The 17,736-nt window shown below is 35.4% G+C and overlaps 1 protein-coding gene across 4 annotated transcripts in view; it reads left to right on the top strand.

Annotated features, from left to right (window-relative positions):
- Positions 1-17,736, top strand: part of dysf (dysferlin, limb girdle muscular dystrophy 2B (autosomal recessive)) — a 145,939-nt gene that overhangs the window by 72,072 nt on the left and 56,131 nt on the right. For all 4 annotated transcript variants that reach the window (XM_056461356.1, XM_056461357.1, XM_056461355.1 and 1 more), the window contains 4 exons: positions 3,766-3,867; positions 3,954-4,115; positions 4,745-4,910; positions 5,986-6,059. In XM_056461356.1, coding sequence (XP_056317331.1) covers positions 3,766-3,867; positions 3,954-4,115; positions 4,745-4,910; positions 5,986-6,059 — 504 coding nt within the window. The remainder of the gene's footprint in view (positions 1-3,765; positions 3,868-3,953; positions 4,116-4,744; positions 4,911-5,985; positions 6,060-17,736) is intronic.

Here is a 17,736-nt window from a genome sequence, read left to right as displayed (position 1 = left end):
GAATGAATTTGATATGATTGCAACCTGGCTGAATATAGCAGTCAATTCACACGTCAACAACAAACATGGACCAACAGCAACAGCCACATCATTAGGTCTTTTTGGATTTTTGCATTACTTCATTGTTTAATGTTGTCATTGGTTGCCATTTATTTATTTTTGCACTTTCAGTCTGTACTTGTTAGATTGTGGATTCTGCGTTGATTCTTGCAGTGTGAATTGGCTGTAATAAAACACAATATTAGGCCATGTAGTTCCATCGTACTAAACCAGAACTACTGTAAGTCTCATAAAAAAATCCTCACAATCTTCCTAGTGGCCAACACAATTCAATACGGAAGACACTAAGCTGGAACCAATATAATTACTGTAGCTCCAAAAATGTAATTCCCCCTGGTTTTCATTAGGCTTGTAGACATGGGGTGTTAGATCTAGATTGTTTTTACTTTATTCCTGGTGGGTAGATTCATCCAGGACTCTGTGTGCTTCTATGCACCTCCTTAATTTTTATGAACCTGCCAAGGACTAGATCTTGTGGGAGGTGACTTGGAAATTGAGAGCCCCGATTTGGCTTTATTCCCAGCTCTCCTATCTACTCCATTCAGCTGCATCTGCACAAGTATTGTATTGTTCTTTAGTGGCATTTCAAAAAAAGTCACAAAGTGATGGGCTAATGGTGGAACTGACGTGCTGCTATTAGAGCATATAATAACTGCTCTTCATTAGATACAGACACACTAGGGACGTAAACACTGGACTAGTGCATTTGCTCTGTGTCGCCAGTAATAAAGGAAACATTGGCAATGCATTGCAAATATGGCACTGAGAATGAGTGTTCAAGGTCTTTTCCTTACACCCTGTACTTCACCTTTCTGTCTTTGTTTTGCTGGCCATAATATTATTAATATTAGGGATTTGTCAATATGCCCAATATTAAAATTCTGTACAGTTTTATAATTAAATATTCAATTGAAGGTTAGATTTTTTTAAATCATTTTAAATGGCAAAAGTCAGTTTTGGTAACACTGCATTATATTATGAAGAAAAAAATGTATAATTATTATAAATATTCATTTTACTTCGGCTTAGTCCTTTATTTATTAGGGGTCGCCACAGCGGAATGAACTGCAATCTATTCCAGCATATATTTTACGCAGCAGATGCCCTTCCAGCCGCAGCCCAGTACTGGGAAACATCAATTCACACACAAACCCATACACTACGACCAATTTAGTTTATTCAATTCACCCATACTGCATTTCTTTGGTCTGGACCACCCAGAGAAAACCCATGCGAATGGGGAGAACATGCAAACTCCACACATATATGTAACCTGGTCCAGCCAGGACTGAAACCAGCGACCTTCTTGCTGTGAGGCAACAGTGCTAACCACTGAGCCATCATGCCGCCCTATTTTAAATATTCAGTTTGGTAAATTATGTAAATATAGCTGGCATTTATATATCCCCTCCATTAACTTATGGGTTCCCAAACTTTTCAGCCCGCGACCCTTTAAATAACAATTCCAGTGACTCGCAACCTCCACTATTCTTAAAGTTGGTTATAAGTATACAAATATTGCACACAATGGTTCACAAACACCAATAGGTCTATATAAACGCAAGCATATTAACAACACACAAAAAAGTGCAACACTCTAACAACCATTACATTTTTTCTGTAATTTATTGATTTTTTTTTAACTTTAATATTAACCTCATCCAATGAGACTGGTGTTATGCACAGTGTTTATAGCACAAGTCTATTCTTAGTTTATTTTGGAGCCCGCCTGTTCAGTGGAGATATCCTCCATGTTCAGTATGATTTTTAAAAATCTTTAAAAATAGATGTACGCAAGCTCTGTAAGGGTGTCAACGTTTACCATGGTGCTATGAAATCAATCTGCTGCAACTGACACTATTGCTGTCATTAATATAATATAAACACATCAGGGGCCACAATCCAAAGGGAAAAAATATCTATTTACTTTTTATTTACATGCTTTTTATATTAAATACTGTTTTTTCTTCTGTAGGTTATTGATAAAATTCATTCATTCATTTTCTTTTCGGCTTAGTCTCTTTATTAATCCGGGGTCGCCACAGCGGAATGAACCGCCAACTTATCCAGCATGTTTTACGCAGCGGATGCCCTTCCAACAGCAACCGATCTCTGGGAAAGTTATGGATAAAATATGCTTTCTAATATTTTAATATCAAATTAGATTTTTGAAAATTACAAAACGACCACCACACATTGTTCCATGACCCTCCAGGTTGGTCCCGACCTCCACTTTGGGAACCACTGCATTAACTGATCGATTGTTTATCTTGAATGCAATATATGTTGCTGATGCCAAAAGCAAAAATGTAAATTTCACATCCTATTAACATTTGAGTACGTTTTGTTCAACCTTTGAATGCAGTAATTCTAAAATATTATATTTGTATTTAAAGGCTTGTACATATTGAATTAGTGTAATTATTGGGGATCGTTCTCACTGTTGGATAGATTTGCCATTTAAAGGTGTGTCTGTTTTTATGACGCTCTTTTAAATCTTTGCCTTCACTTCATGAAGTTAGACGTTACATAAGCTAATTCTCCATGACTGAAACATATCTCCAAAGCACAGAGCACTATTGTATTCAACAGTAGTGCCATTCATCGAACAATTGCACTGGCACTATGCAGTCTAGGCTAAACATTGCGTGCATGTGCGTGTGCTGTGGTGCGATTTGCTAACTTTGATTGGCATGTGAAGTTATGATCTTTGACTTTTTGTTGATGCTATTAGTAACCAATTCCTTGTTTGTTTTCACACCCGTTTTTGAATTGGGGAGTGTCATGCAAATGTTGTGCTTATAGAGAAGAAAGAACAGTGTTTGTGTGGTTTGGTCTAAATGTACAATGGGTCCTTTGCAGTTATGTGAAGCAGTGTATTTTCACACATCTTTTCTTAATAAAAAAGAGAGAATTTGTACACACTTGAACATTTAGGTTATGCACTAGTTAACATGAACTATTGACAATGTATTTTTAAAGCATTTATTAGCCTTTTATGGTGTTAATTTATAATAAATTGTTTGTGTTTGCTCATTAATGCACAAGAAGTTATACAAAAGTTTTGCACACATTTAATACCATTTCAAATATATTTTTTGTGCATGTTATACAAGTGCACAATGTTTAGTGCACAGTATGTAGTGCTATCGCCTCACAGCAAGAAGGTCGCTGGTTCGAGCCTCGGCTAGGTCAGTTGGCATTTCTGTGTGGAGTTTGCATGTTCTCCCCGTGTTCGCATGGGTTTCCTCTGGGTGCTCTGGTCTCCCCCACAAGTCCAAAGACATGTGGTACAGCTGCATTAGCTAAAATTGTCCATAGTGTATGTGTGTGAATGAGTGTGTATGGATGTTTCCCAGTGATGTGTTGCAGCTGGAAGAGCATCTGCTGCGTAAAACATATGCTGGATTAGTTGGCGGTTCAACAACAACTAATCTTTAATTGTTACTAATAGTTAATCTCGCCATTCACATAAATACACTAGATCAGATGTTATCTTTAGCTATTGCACTGTAAACTAACATAAAAAGAAACATTTGTCTTAAATAGGATTAACAAAGATCAATAAATGCTGTACAATTACTAATTACTGATTGAATTACCAATGTCACAAATGTGATGTTATTTTAAAGTCTTACCAAATGATTTAAGTTTTATTTAGATAATGGTAAAAATAATTTCCTTTGATTTGTCTTTTATTCTTAGCCAGAGGACTCTGATTTGCCCTATCCACCACCACAGAGGGAACCAAACGTCTACATGGTGCCACAGGGGATAAAACCTGTCCTACAGCGCACTGCTATTGAGGTGAGTCCAAACCTAAACCCCAGAGTGTTTGGTACATACAAAACCTCATTGCGCTTGATGTGACCTTTTAACCTTGAAACTCTTAGATACTGGCATGGGGTTTGCGTAACCTGAAGAGTTTCCAGCTGGCCAGTGTCACGTCTCCCAGTCTTCAGGTGGAATGTGGCGGATCTGTGGTTCAGTCGTGCGTCATTCGAAATACTAAGAAGAACCCTAATTTTGATGTCAACACCCTGTTCATTGATGTCGTAAGCTCCAGATCTTGCTTATGTTCATGTTTACCAACAGTTTTAAAAAGCCAGATAGTTCAATGTGAGTTTGTCACGGACGAATGCAAAAATTCTTTGTAGCAATCAATGGTTAATAGTAAATACAGTTGACCTTTGGCTAAGCCCTCTTCAGAATTTTCTTTGTGAAGATATCAAATGTGTTGTTACAGCATGCCGCTAACCAGTTGTGACAGACTTATATACAATGTGGTCATGGTGTCCTTCGGTTGGTGGATGTTTCATGAGTGATGACTGGCACAGTTAACAATGTTCCCCAGCAATGAGCGTCAGTTCTTAATTCTAAAGCGTAAGATAGTCTGGATTCGGTTCCAGTACTCATCTACAACTGGGAGGCATAGTGTGGAAAGAATGCTGAAAGACTGGGAAAGTTATTTGCACTGTCAGTCCTGGTCAGTCCTGTGTCATGTTTGCCTCAGTTTAGGGTGTGAAATGCTTTCACAAAGGACAAGAGGAAGGGAAAAGGAAGGTTCTTTGGAATTACAACTGAAGTGAAGAAGTAAACATGTCATTTTGTTGCAAGTTAAATGTTTGGAAGCCTTGCGTCACTCTTTTTTTTTTTATTGTTCACATTTCTGCACTCTCCTCAGCGATTGCCTAAGGAAGAGCTCTACATGCCCCCATTGGTGATCAAGGTTATAGACAACCGGCAGTTTGGCAGGAAGCCTGTGGTGGGCCAGTGTTCAGTCCACTCGCTCAATGAGTTCTACTTCCAGCCGGAGAGTCTGGAGAGAGACTCAACAGAAGAGGAATTCGGTGAGGAGAAAATAAGGAAATTGTATTGTTCTTAACTGCACATCTAAAAACTTTTGAAATATTGTCAACACAACTCATACATTTACAAATGTGTGTATTCTGTAGAGCAGGGGTTCACATTAACACCTGCCAAATGTGGGTCAATTTCAGCCAACCTGTCTTATAACCTGAATCTGACTATTAATTAATCTGCTGCAAAAAAATTGCAAAACAATTTGAGTAGTGATGATTTTGTTTTCCACTTTCTTCAAATAAAGAAAGAGTAAATATTGTGCTCTTCTAATCCATTTCATGGAGAGGAAGGAGAGTTCACCACCTTATCAAAGAGCTGTGCTGGATTATCCAGAATTAAATTCTTATTTCATAAAATCAGTGATAATTTGATACTTTGTTTATGATACTGCATCTGCATATAACACATTTCTGTGAAGGAATGAAATGCAAAAGCACCTTGCAAATAGCTTTTTACTAATTAAAAAAACAAAAACAAAAAAACATTTAACCAGATCTAAAAACGTTTCAGAGGCAGTGTGTATATGTGATTTACACAAGATGAGCTTGAATGTATTTTGTAACATGCAAAAACTTCTGATAAAAATTCCAGACACACTGTGCAATATTTATAAGTTCAAGATTTACTGTAGGTAGCTTGTTTGGTAGAGTATTGAATTGTTTTGCAACAGTCACTTACTTTTCATTGTTAAAATATTTACCTTTAATGGACTGTGAATTGCCTCTGCCTAATGTGGCAATCTACCCCCCCCAATTTTTTCCAAGTTCTTTTTAATTGGAAAATGGGGGGAAAGTTGGTAATGGACTGTCTAAGAAATCCACACTTTGCGTTTTGACTTTTTTGTTTTACAATACACTAACATGACACTTGTAACGCCAGCTATCTGTCATATTGTGGAATTGTAGATTTATTTTGAGAGTTTAGGGAGATATGAGAACAGAACCAAATCAACTTAGAAACATTCAAATGACATTTTTTGATACACAGTTCTCAAGTGAATTTATCTGATTATGTGGATAAAACATTATACTTACAGTATGTATGGTAAATTTCCATCAACAGAAGTTATTGCTCACACACCTAGAGATGATGTTCTGGTTGATATTGATGACAAGGAGCCTCTAATCCCTGGACAGGTATGATCACTCTTTTTTCAATCTCAGTTGTCAAAGGTTTCATTATTTTTTTCTGATTATTGCAATTGAATGCATTGTTAATTAGGGAAAATTTCTGATTTTTTTTCGGATATTATACAGATGTCATAGCAGTCATTTTTAAGCAGGCATACTTTGCGAAGTTCTGAATTTTTTTTGTAAATAAAGATAGAACTCAAATTTGCTTAAAATATGTTTTTTGATTCATTTACTTTATTCAAACTTGTTCGAAAAAGTGATTATAAATGTTACAAAGTATTAAGTCAAATAAAAGTTGAATATATACATATATATATATATATATATATATATATATATATATATATATATATATATATATATATATATATATATATATATATATACACACATACATACATTTGAAGTCAGAATTATTAACCCCTCCTGTTTATGTTTTCCCCTATGTCTGTTTAACGGAGAGACGATTATTTTCAACACATTTCTAAACATAATAGTTTTAATAACTCAACTAAAATCCACTTTATTTTGCAATATGTAAGAAATCTCATTCGTCTAATGGCAGTACACTGCCAAACTACTTGTACTACAAACTAGGGCTGCACGATATTGGAAAAATCTGACATTGTGATGCTTTGTTTTGCTGCGTTATACAGTTTAAGGCAGAATTATTAGCCCCCCTGAATTATTACCCCCTGTTTATTTTTTTCTGCAATATCTGTTTAACGGAGAGAAAAAAAATTCAACACAATTCTAAACATAATAGTTTTAATAACACATTTCTAATAACTGATTTATTTTATCTTTACCATGATGACAGTAAATAATATTTTACTAGATATTTTTCAAGACACTTCTATACAGCTTAAAGTAACATTTAAAGGCTTAACTAGGTTAATTAGGTTAACTAGGCAGGTTAGGGTGATTAGGCAAGTTATTGTATAATGATGGTTTGTTCGAAAAAAATATAGCTTTAAGGGGCTAATAATTTTGACCCTAATGTTTTTAAAAAAAATGTAAAACTGCTTCTATTCTTGCAAAAATAAAACAAATAAGACTTTCTCCAGAAGAAAAAATATTATCAGACATACTGTGAAAATTTCCTTGATCTGTTAAAACATAATTTGGTAAATATTTAAAAAAGAAACGCATATTAATATTTACAGTACCTTATCCAGTAAATCACAATAAAATGGTATTTGGGCCTTTAAATATTATTGTAAAAAAGGTTGCCAAAAAGCTAAGAACCACTGCATTATAGCTGTGAATACACTCTCGTTTTTGTTGTCTGTAATGATGTTAGTGATCTTGGCTTGTAGTCAGTAGCTCATTGGTCACATAGCTTGGGTTTCTCCAGGCTTCCTTTAGAGCCCTGTTAGAGTATGAACTACAGTATGCTGTCATGGCAAGGTTAAGCTCTTCTGAGCATACACGCCACTTTATAAGGTCTTCAGGGGTAGTTTTCCTTTATTGGTGCAATTTAGGTGGGATTCTGGTTGTGAAACAGCAATCACATCCTGTCCATTAAAATGTCTGGGCCATGGTATTGCCATCGGGACACAGTGTCTGCCGCTGTGAGAAATCATTGCTTTTGTAAACAGTGACTAGTGAAACGCTGCTCTTGAAGGGCAGAAAGACAGCATTACAGTTTGTATCAAAATATTGACTTGAATTCAGATGGGGATAAGCAGAAATGATTAAAAAAATGATTAATTTTAGGCAGTGATTAGAATACGAGTCGTAAAATTTTTGGCCAAACCAGACTTGTAATGTTGCTATGGTGCAGTGTTAGTCAACTTACGGCATAATTGGAGGGGGGGTGGGTGTGTAATGAAATCATAAATTCAGTAACGTGATGGAATACTGTTTGGCGCTAGCATGTGCGATGAAGGCTCACACCATCTTGAGACAATGACACGCTTCGCTTTCTGAGAAGAGAGAGGCCAGCTTTAATGACGCCTCCTCGAGCTGTCATCAATTCCCTCTCATAACTACGACCTAAAAATACTCCCAAAAAAATAAATAAAAACAACATCAAAAATGATCAAGGGGATTAGGAAAATTGAAAAATTGTTTCCACATCTCGGCTTTAACCTCTCAGCCTTTATTTGTTCAGTCACTGGAAGAAAAACGAGACTAGAATATCAGATTTAGGACCGCATGGCCCACTTGGTTTCCTTGGAAATGGATCATGCTCCCAAACGACAGTTTATTTAGGTTTTTGACCTTCCAGGCAGGCTGGCAGGACTTCCCTGTGGATGTGAGGCGTTCTGTCGTTTGCAGAGTGGAAAGAGGAATACTTCACGCTTGCCCTTTTGAGCTCAGTTTTATGAGCCCACGCCCAGCTCTAGTTAAGGGCCATTAATGGGGCTCTTTTCTGCTGCACTTGCCACCTTTTCCATTGATCTAATCCGAGTTGGGTTTTTTGTTTTTGTATAGTATGTGTGACAAAGTCAACTTATTTATCCATTAGTAACCCATCGATGAACTTTAAATGTCATGTAACAGAGTGCCACTGGCTTGGACGCCAATGCTCACGGCCATTCAGACGGCATCGTTGGGCACACCATTTGTGGTTTGACTGAAATCAGTTGAATGCTAAGGAAATAACCACATGTTTGACTCTGAAAATATATTGCTGAATACACAATAAACATCTCCTCCAGTTCTGCTCCTGATTTCAGATGTTTCTTGACCACGGCTTTATTTATAAATGTGCATTTGTATGAGGACTTCCATCAGATGGCTCGTTCTGGATTACATAAATAAAAGAGGGACCGCAACCACAGTCATCTGTGGTAGAATCCCCAGTGACCCTCATTTTTGTCTATCAGAAATGTTTGATGGAATATAGGAAGTGAAGGAACTGTGGGAAAATGGGTATGTCAACTCTTTATTTCTCTATAGATGGGCTTTTGTTGAATTGTTTGTTCATTACATTTTATTTTTTTCATGGGTGTAATAGTTTTTTTTTTTTTGCACATGTTCATCTTAAAAATATTGTGAACACGTGAACAGACTTTTTTTTTCCTGAAAATCTTATCAGTTATCACATTTAATAATTGGCCAAGTTTGAGCTGTTTGCTGTGGTGCAGATGCCATGAAAAAAAATTATTCCATTCAGCATATCATTATGATATGCTGATTATGTGTTCATTTCCTCTTCTTCTTTCTCAGCCTTTGTTTAAAAAAAAACTTACTATTCATAGATTGTATTCTTTGTATTGTGATAAATAAACCACACAAGGAGCTGATTTGCACTTTTAAAAATATGTATGCATATTCACGAGAAATCAATGCTTATACAATGTTAATGACAATGCATATTGAGCCATTCTGTTACGTGGCATCAATGTGTCATGCAAAAAAAGGGTTTTAAAAACATTTCTACATCTATATGGTCTATATCAGAGATGCCTAAACTAGGTCCCGTGGCTAAAGTTGGCCCATTCTAACCTTTGATTTGACACACCATGCCATTTGAGGAGAAAGGGAGAGTGATGGGGAGGTGGTTGGAGTGAATATCTTTGACAAAGGTAGTCGTTTTAAATTTAATTGAACCTTTTGTTTGTTTGTTTTGTTAATGAATCAGATTTTTAAAAAATGTAAATACTGTCATGCAATGGCAATGCACAAGACATCGGCGATCAAATCAAAGCAAAGGCAGGTGGCAGCGTAGTGTATTCATCATTGAACTCCATTGTGTCATTAATGGCATTGTTTATGTTTTTACTGTAATAAATTCATTATACTTTTTTCAAATGTACTGCATTGTATAAAATAAATTATATAAGGAAATAAATTAGGAAATTACGCATGGAAACTTTGATGTAATACACTTGTATAACACTGGTATAATTACTTTCGTCCCACAGCCCTCAATGAGGTTTGGTTTTTGGCCCTTTATAAGAAAAAAATTGGACACCCCTGGTCTATATTGTCAAATTTAATTTATAATCATTTAAAAAACTATTATAACAGTGTCATTTTAGCTCATCTGTTGACATAATAGTAATTGCAGAGCATCTCTTGTATGTAATGTGTGCAACAGTTGAAGCACACTCATTAAGTAGTAATGGCCACTAATGTCACTAATAATATGCATTTCTAAATTGTTCACCATTTCTTTTAAAAGCTTGTCTCTGCACATATATTTTGTTCAGAGCTGATTATGCCTTAATTTTCTAATAAACTGTGCTAGATCTTGATAGTCTGTTGAATCTACCACCGCCTTTAGCGCTCATAACAGACCTCCACAATCGGTAATTGCACCATGCAAATTGCATTCGGTAGATGGCGTGTGCCAGTGTACTATTGTATTCTATTGTATTCCCCTAAGCATTATAACTTATTACATCTCCACCTCTAATAGCTTGTGCTTGGTGGTGTACACAGGAGTATAGCAAACTGCTCTGAATTAAACTTGAGCCTCATCATCTCCCCAAAACCTTTGCTTCGGCTTGGCCCAGACCCCAAAACTATTCCCCAGCGGTCTCATAAAAAAAATTGCTCCCTGGATCAGATTCGTCACTTAAAGCTTGAAGCCAAATGCAACCTCATAGGGGAAAGTAACACCAGCCCGGTGGCTTTGTGGATTTGCTATGGTTTTGAGCAGGTTAAATGATATACTTCAGAAACGGGGCGCTAAAAGCAAGTACCAATGTCGAGGAGCTTTGAAGAGGTTTCTGAGGTCAGGCTTGAGGGAGAACTACTGAAAAGGTTTGATTTTGATCCGACGTCTTGGTGGCTTTGCCCAAAGGCCTTTAGACAGTGAAAAAAAGCCCCAGTAATGTGTGCACTTCAAACTGTTCTGTAACGCAACTCCTCTAGTTGGAGGACAACAGCAAACAAAGCGGCCTGGTCCTAATTAGCTGTTCTACTGAGTAGCTGCGTGGAGTCCTCTCTCTTGTTGTATTTATTATGCCCTGGCACTACACAGCAGAAGGCGCTGCGAGGGTTCAGTCCTCCCTCTGATGTGGTAAGTCCTCGTCTTGGGCAACTGCATCCCCCCGCTCCTGGCTGCTCACCACCGGCGCCACAATAACTGCCACCCCCTACCCCACACCTCCCCTGCTAGGGGTCGACTCTGGGGGAACGAGAGCGCTCGATGACAGGCCTTCGCCACCAGGTCCCTGTTTATGAGCCGCCAGTCTGATGGCTTCTTGAGCCCAGTTTTTAAAACTTATTTATAAGACTCAGGGACCATTTACATGACAGCGTTTTGGCCAAAAACATGGACATTTTTAGGGGTTTTGCTTGTTTGTTAACATGACAATTGCATTTTTGGGGCTGAAACCTTTGAAAATGGGTTTCAAAGTGGATGTTCTTAAAAAGGATGCCATTGTCATGTTTTTGTAAGCACGCAAAAATGAGAGTCTATGCAACCAATGGCATCATGTACCATAGGGAGGTGTAGATTTAAAGGCAAGCATGAACAAACACACAGTAACAGTGGAGTTCATGGTGTTGTTGTTGTTGTCGTTGTTGCTCAAGGGTTCACTAACCATCAACCAAAAGTGAAGACACATCTTACATACAAGCACCAAGTCACCGATGGCACATAGTCACTACCTCACACTGTATCCTAATTACATGTGTTGCGATAAAATGTTAAAACATGTTTTTGTCCTAATCATCTGCCACCAACGAAGCGTGATATTACTATTTTGTCTTTCTGCAACTATCTTTCGACAAAACAACAGTATAAACTAATATGACAATTATCACCTCGGTTATAAATTATGTGAGTTTGTATATATTACATAGGTATATACAGTATATATTCTATTCAATTCATCTTTATTTGTATAGCGCTTTTACAATGTAGATTGTGTCAAAGCAGCTACACATAGAAGATTATAGTGAATTGAAACAGTGTAGTTCAGTTTTGAGTTTAAATTCAGTTCAGTTTAGATTAGTTCAGTTCAATGTGTTTTAATATTCACTGCTGAGAGTCCAAACACTGAAGGGTATATATGTGAGTTTGAACACCATTTTGTATATATTATATATGTATATACAGTTGAAGTCAGAATTATTAGCCCCCCTGAATTATTAGCCACCAGGTTTATCCCCCCCCCCCCCAATTTCTGAAGGAGAGCAGATTTCTTCAGCACATTTCTAAACATAATAGTTTTAATAACTCATTTCTAATAACTGATTTCTTTTATCTTTGCCATTATGACAGTAAATAATATTTTACTAGATCTTTTTCAAGACACTTCTATACAACTTAAAGAGACATTTAAAGGCTTAACTAGGGTAATTAAGTTAACTAGGCAGATTAGGGTAATTAATTAGGCAAGTTATTGTATAACGATGGTTTGTTCTGTAGACTATCAAAAAAAATGGCTTAAAGGGGCAAATAATTTTGCCCTTAAAATGTTTTTTTTTTTCATTAAAACTGCTTTTATTCTAGCCAAAATAAAACAAAAAATACTTTCTCCAGAAGAAAAAATATTATCAGACATACTGTGAAAATTTTCTTGCTCTGTTAAACAACATTTAGGAAATATTTTAAAAAGAAAAAATAATTTAAAAGTGGGCTAATAATTCTGACTTCAACTGAATGTAAGTTTGAACACCATTTTACATGACATTTTTGCCAAACTACTGAAAGCAGCAGCAGGTAGTTTACCTCAGATCTTGAAAATAAAATAACTAGGAAACTAAAAATAAAACAAATACGTTAAATATGTATTGATTATAAGCCTTACAATGTTGTTGGGAGTGCAGTGATTGGTATTAGTCGTGTCACGTTTGGTGCAGACAGCCAAATAGCTTGTCGCTGGAATCTTAGAACATAGTGTGTAGTTAGGACACGGTGTTACAGGTTTATTAGCAAGGTGGAAGTGCTAAATACTTGCCTGCCATATGTAATAGTGCAGTTTTGGCCATTTTTGCGGATGTGTCAATTTGGATTGTTTTGAAAATATTGGCTTGTAAACGCAAGGGAAAAACCTGTTTTTGGCTACATTATTGTTGTGTGAAGTAGCCCCAGAGACTAAATATTTTTGAATGAACTACAAAGAAATTGTTGTAAAATATTTGACATTTTTAAAGAACTCGACAATACACTATGAGCAAATTTACTTCCCCTTAGTTATGTTAGGGATGAAAACATCCACTAAATTAAACTGCTGTAAAAAGGCATCAGATAAATATAAATCTGTTAATCAACTTCAGTCCAAAACTACTAAATTGCTTAGAAAATTACAGTATTTTAACTCTTTAATTTCCAAATTCATAAATGATGTAACTGATTTGGTGAAAAAAACACACAAAATGATGTCTTTTCAATATAAAAGTAAATGTGGACTGAATTAAAAAAAAAAAACTTTTATTAGAGGTAACATTTGTAATTTTTACTGTTGATCATCAGTTGGCACCATTAAACCTTTAGATAGGCCTGTGCAAAAGAGCTAAGTTTCTGGATTTTATATGGAGTATAACAGCAAATTAAAGTGTGTGAATGTGTGTCTGTGAGTGTGAGAGTGACCTTTGCGCACTTACCTTGATGTATCTGAGAACATCAAAATATGCATCTCAGCTCTCAGAACTACATATAAATAAATAAATAAATAAATAAATAAATAAATAAATGAATAAATAAATGAAAAAAATAAAACGTAAATAAAAACACTGTGTATTTATGAACCATCAAATGTGGTGATAATAGAAGTCAATAGGGAAAAAACAGCCACCAACACTAAATTAGGGAGAAAAAATGAAAATCTAACAATGCATTAAAGCCAATGTTGTTACTTATGGTTCACATGTCCAAGACTGTGATAAAAGTTTAAAAAGTCCAGTCCACAATTACTTTTTATATTGAAAAGACATAATTTTGTGTGGTTTTTTTACACCAAATCAGTGACATCATTTATGAACCTGGCAATTAAAGAGTTAAAATCCTGTAATCTTTAAAAACATTAAGTATTTTTGATAAGGACTGAAGCTGATTAACAGATTCGTAATAATAATAAAATATTTATCTGATGCATTTTTACAGCAGTTTAATTCAGTGGATATTTGCAAACATGAAAGCTGAAAAATTACATCTGTGGTTTTCATTGATATATATTTTTTTTCTTTAAATTATATATTTATACATTTTGCCACTTATGATAAAAACTGTTTGGTAAAGGCTTTGTTTCTACACTCTAAAAATGCTTGGTTGTGTTAACCCAAGACTGGATACAATACTGTACAAATACTGATAAATACTGTACAAATACAATACTGACAAACCCAACAGTTGTGTTAAAAAATCTAATTGAATATAGAAAATAATAAATAAAATTTGCCCAATGTTGAGTTTGTACATATTTGACCCAACTGTTGTGTTTATGTAAGCATTTTTTAGAATGTAAATCTGTTTTTCTCATCACCACCTGTGTTCATTCTGTGAAACCTAAAATATTGCTAGCATATTTCTTACAGTAAAGTTCTGGTGTTTTCTGAGTGGCAGTTTTTTAACGGTAAATTCCAACAATTTAGTTTATTTTTTTTACTCCGTGCTTAGAATGTCCTCATGTCAGTGCAGAAGACTGTTATTATTCATGTCCTGTACTTATCAGAACAGTTAGTGAGTTTATTTCCTGATGTTTAATGCCACATCCAGCTTTCTTGATTGTATTTAGATTGCGGTGTAAAAGAGTAAGCTTGATTTCACATAATTTCAGCAGGATGTGGTTGCTGCATGGGAAGACACAGCTTTGGCATGGTTGTGCTGTTTGTAACACCAGCCTACCATAGCATTATAATCAGCCACACCATGTGCATCACAATACAGAGGAATCAGCACTGCTTCAGCATGATTAGCATGTGTGACAGATGCACTGAGGGAATGCCATATCTCGGGCTTATCAGTAGCTATGTTTTCAATTACAAATTTTAACGCGCATTTTGGATGTGCGCATAAAAAAACAGGGGATGGAAACATCATGATGCGCATACATTTTAAAATGCGCATAAAAAAACTTATGCACATAATTGAGTAGGATAAACTTTTTATTCGATAAGAAAAGATGAGCATAAATTGTGATGGAAACACTTTTACAGCACAAATTTCAGTATGCGCATTAAGAAAGGTCATGTGATTTTGTTATAAGGGATCATGTGATGATGAAAAAGTGAATGAATGGACAAACCAGCAGGCTGAGCACACTGTAAACCATCTGAACTGTTGTTTTGGTCATTCTAAAACGCCTTACCATTAAAGTATTAGTGTTATTATATTATTAATGACCTCCAGAATCAAGAGCGTCTGTACTCCGCGTCTGACACCTTCAAACGCCACTGCGCGTTCACTGTGTGTCAGGATTGCCTTCTGAGGCGCAAGTCATTTATTAGCAGTAAATTCTGTTTTCACTGTTGATATTTGGCGCCAGTTTATCAGGAAGTGACGATTTTGTTCGCTTTGACTCGTTGGATGGAAGCGCTGCTTTCTTTGCACGTCTTTAATGCAATAATCCAGTTTTGCGCATAAAGTTTATTTGCATTTTTGGATGGAAACATAACTACTGTGGGATGTGATAAATTGCTTTGCGCTTGTTTTTATCTGAAGTTGCTGTGTTTTTAAAGACATTATTGGATTTGATTACTTATTTAGATATGAGACTGTAAAATAGTTTGATTTGTATATTTGTAATATTTATTGATATTATATTTGATATTTTACATTTTATTTCAATCCAGTTCTTCTTTATTTCTATAGCGCTTTTACATTGTAGATTGTCAAAGCAACTTAACATAGTTCTAGTAAATTCAGAGTTTATTTCAGTTCAGTGTGGTTTAAACCATTTTTGAGAATGCTTTTGTTATTTAATTTTTATTTTCAGTTTGTAATTTTAGTTCAGTTAAGTGCCAAAGCAACAGTTCTAATCATCACATAGTATTTCGGTATCACTTTGTTTTGATGGTCCCTTTAATGCATTTTGTTGAATCAAAGTTACATTGCATCTACATGCCAACTTTTACAGTGCAACAGATCAAAATGTGCAATTAGGACGATCAAAATAAAGTGTTACCAGTTTTTTCTAATCTAAAAATATATATTTTTTGTGTATTTTTAAGGCTGGGTTGTTCATAAGATGCAAAGCAATGTGCTTCATTTGTAGAAAATTACATAATTTTTTCATATATCTTATTTTAATTATATACAACTATTTCCTAGTTCCTCTGAAAGGCCCACCCTCAAAAGGCTCTGATTGATCAGCTAACATAATGTGCTGTGATTCACAGATCGGCTCCACATCACCAGGAAAAGCGTCAAGCGCCTTCAAGCACACGCTTTTGCACTGTGTAAACAGTCAGTCAGAGTAGCTGTTAGTCGTATCAGTTTGTGCCTGAATTAGACAGAAAATGAAGAGCACACAGCTGAACCTCACGCCTGCTCTCTAAAATAAAATCAGACAAGTGTCTTTTATATATATTGGAGTAATCATGTGTAAGTAATATGAAACGTTCTGATTTTTTTGCAAGTTTGTAATTTGAGATGTGGAACGCAGGGAAAGCGGCTGCATAGAGAGACACTGCAGCGCTGCTGAAGATTGTGGTTGTTTACAGCGGTTTGACGGATAAATATGAATTTGTAGCTAAATTGTTAGCGGTGCCAAACAGCATTTCCTGTTGTTTACATCCTGGTTTATGTCCTCGCTACACATACTGTTAACGCTGGAAACTGTGCATGTAATAGGTAAATTTTAACAAATAAAAATATTTACAGGTTGTGGCTCACAGTCCACAGCTTCGTCTGTTGGAGGTTCGTCTGTGCCAAATTCAGCACTGAACTGAGAAAGACTCTGGAAGCTCTCCTTTGCCAAAGCAATATTTTGACAAAATTGTGCTAGCAATTTTTTTTTATAATTCTCTGGAACATAATTAAAATTAAATTATAAGCACTTCTCACTTTGTGTCATGTCGTTTGGATGCCCAAATACAGGAACAGAAGAAGCTCAGTGGAAATAGCAGCATTTGGATAGCATTTTAGCTTTCTCTGCTATAACATTACTGCCCCTCTGGCCACGCCCGTTCGCTGCGTGGGGTGTATGCACATGGTGAATGCGTGTAACCTGAAATGCTTGTGATTTCACTAGCCTGAATGTGTTTGTTTGTATTCCCCAAACTTCATTCGCTGTAGGCTTTGCTAAGCTAACTCTGTAAAAGCCAATGTCCAAAGTTTAAGCGTATTACATTCAGAGATGTTGCTTTTGTTCACACAGCTACATTACACATCAACTAAAGATTAAAATATGATATCATAGTGGACCACCCCTTTTTCACAATTTACAAAAACAAATGAATAAAGAAAGTTTTGTTTTAGTTTTAATTAATGATAGTAACCACAACAGAGGTGGTATACAATGTATAATAAGCTTTGCTAATTATTTGTACATAATGTATAAAGTATTTCATTATTTTAATATTTTATGCATCAAAAGCAAGAGGTATATAAATATAAGTATTTTGGATAAAATGTAAGATTAGTTTTTACATATATTTTTTTATTAATCTGTTTTTATTACTTTTGTTTTCATGTAATCTCAATATCGACAAAAAAGTCATGTTTTCAGACGTTTTAGTTATTTGTTTTTGTGTTCTTATCATTTTTTTATTTATTTATTTATTTATAATCATAATTATTAGTTATTTATATATTTGTTAGTTTTTTGTAATT

Source organism: Danio aesculapii, chromosome 7, assembly GCF_903798145.1.
Source record: "Danio aesculapii chromosome 7, fDanAes4.1, whole genome shotgun sequence".
NCBI lineage: Eukaryota > Metazoa > Chordata > Actinopteri > Cypriniformes > Danionidae > Danio > Danio aesculapii.
This window is presented reverse-complemented; position numbering and strand designations above follow the sequence as displayed.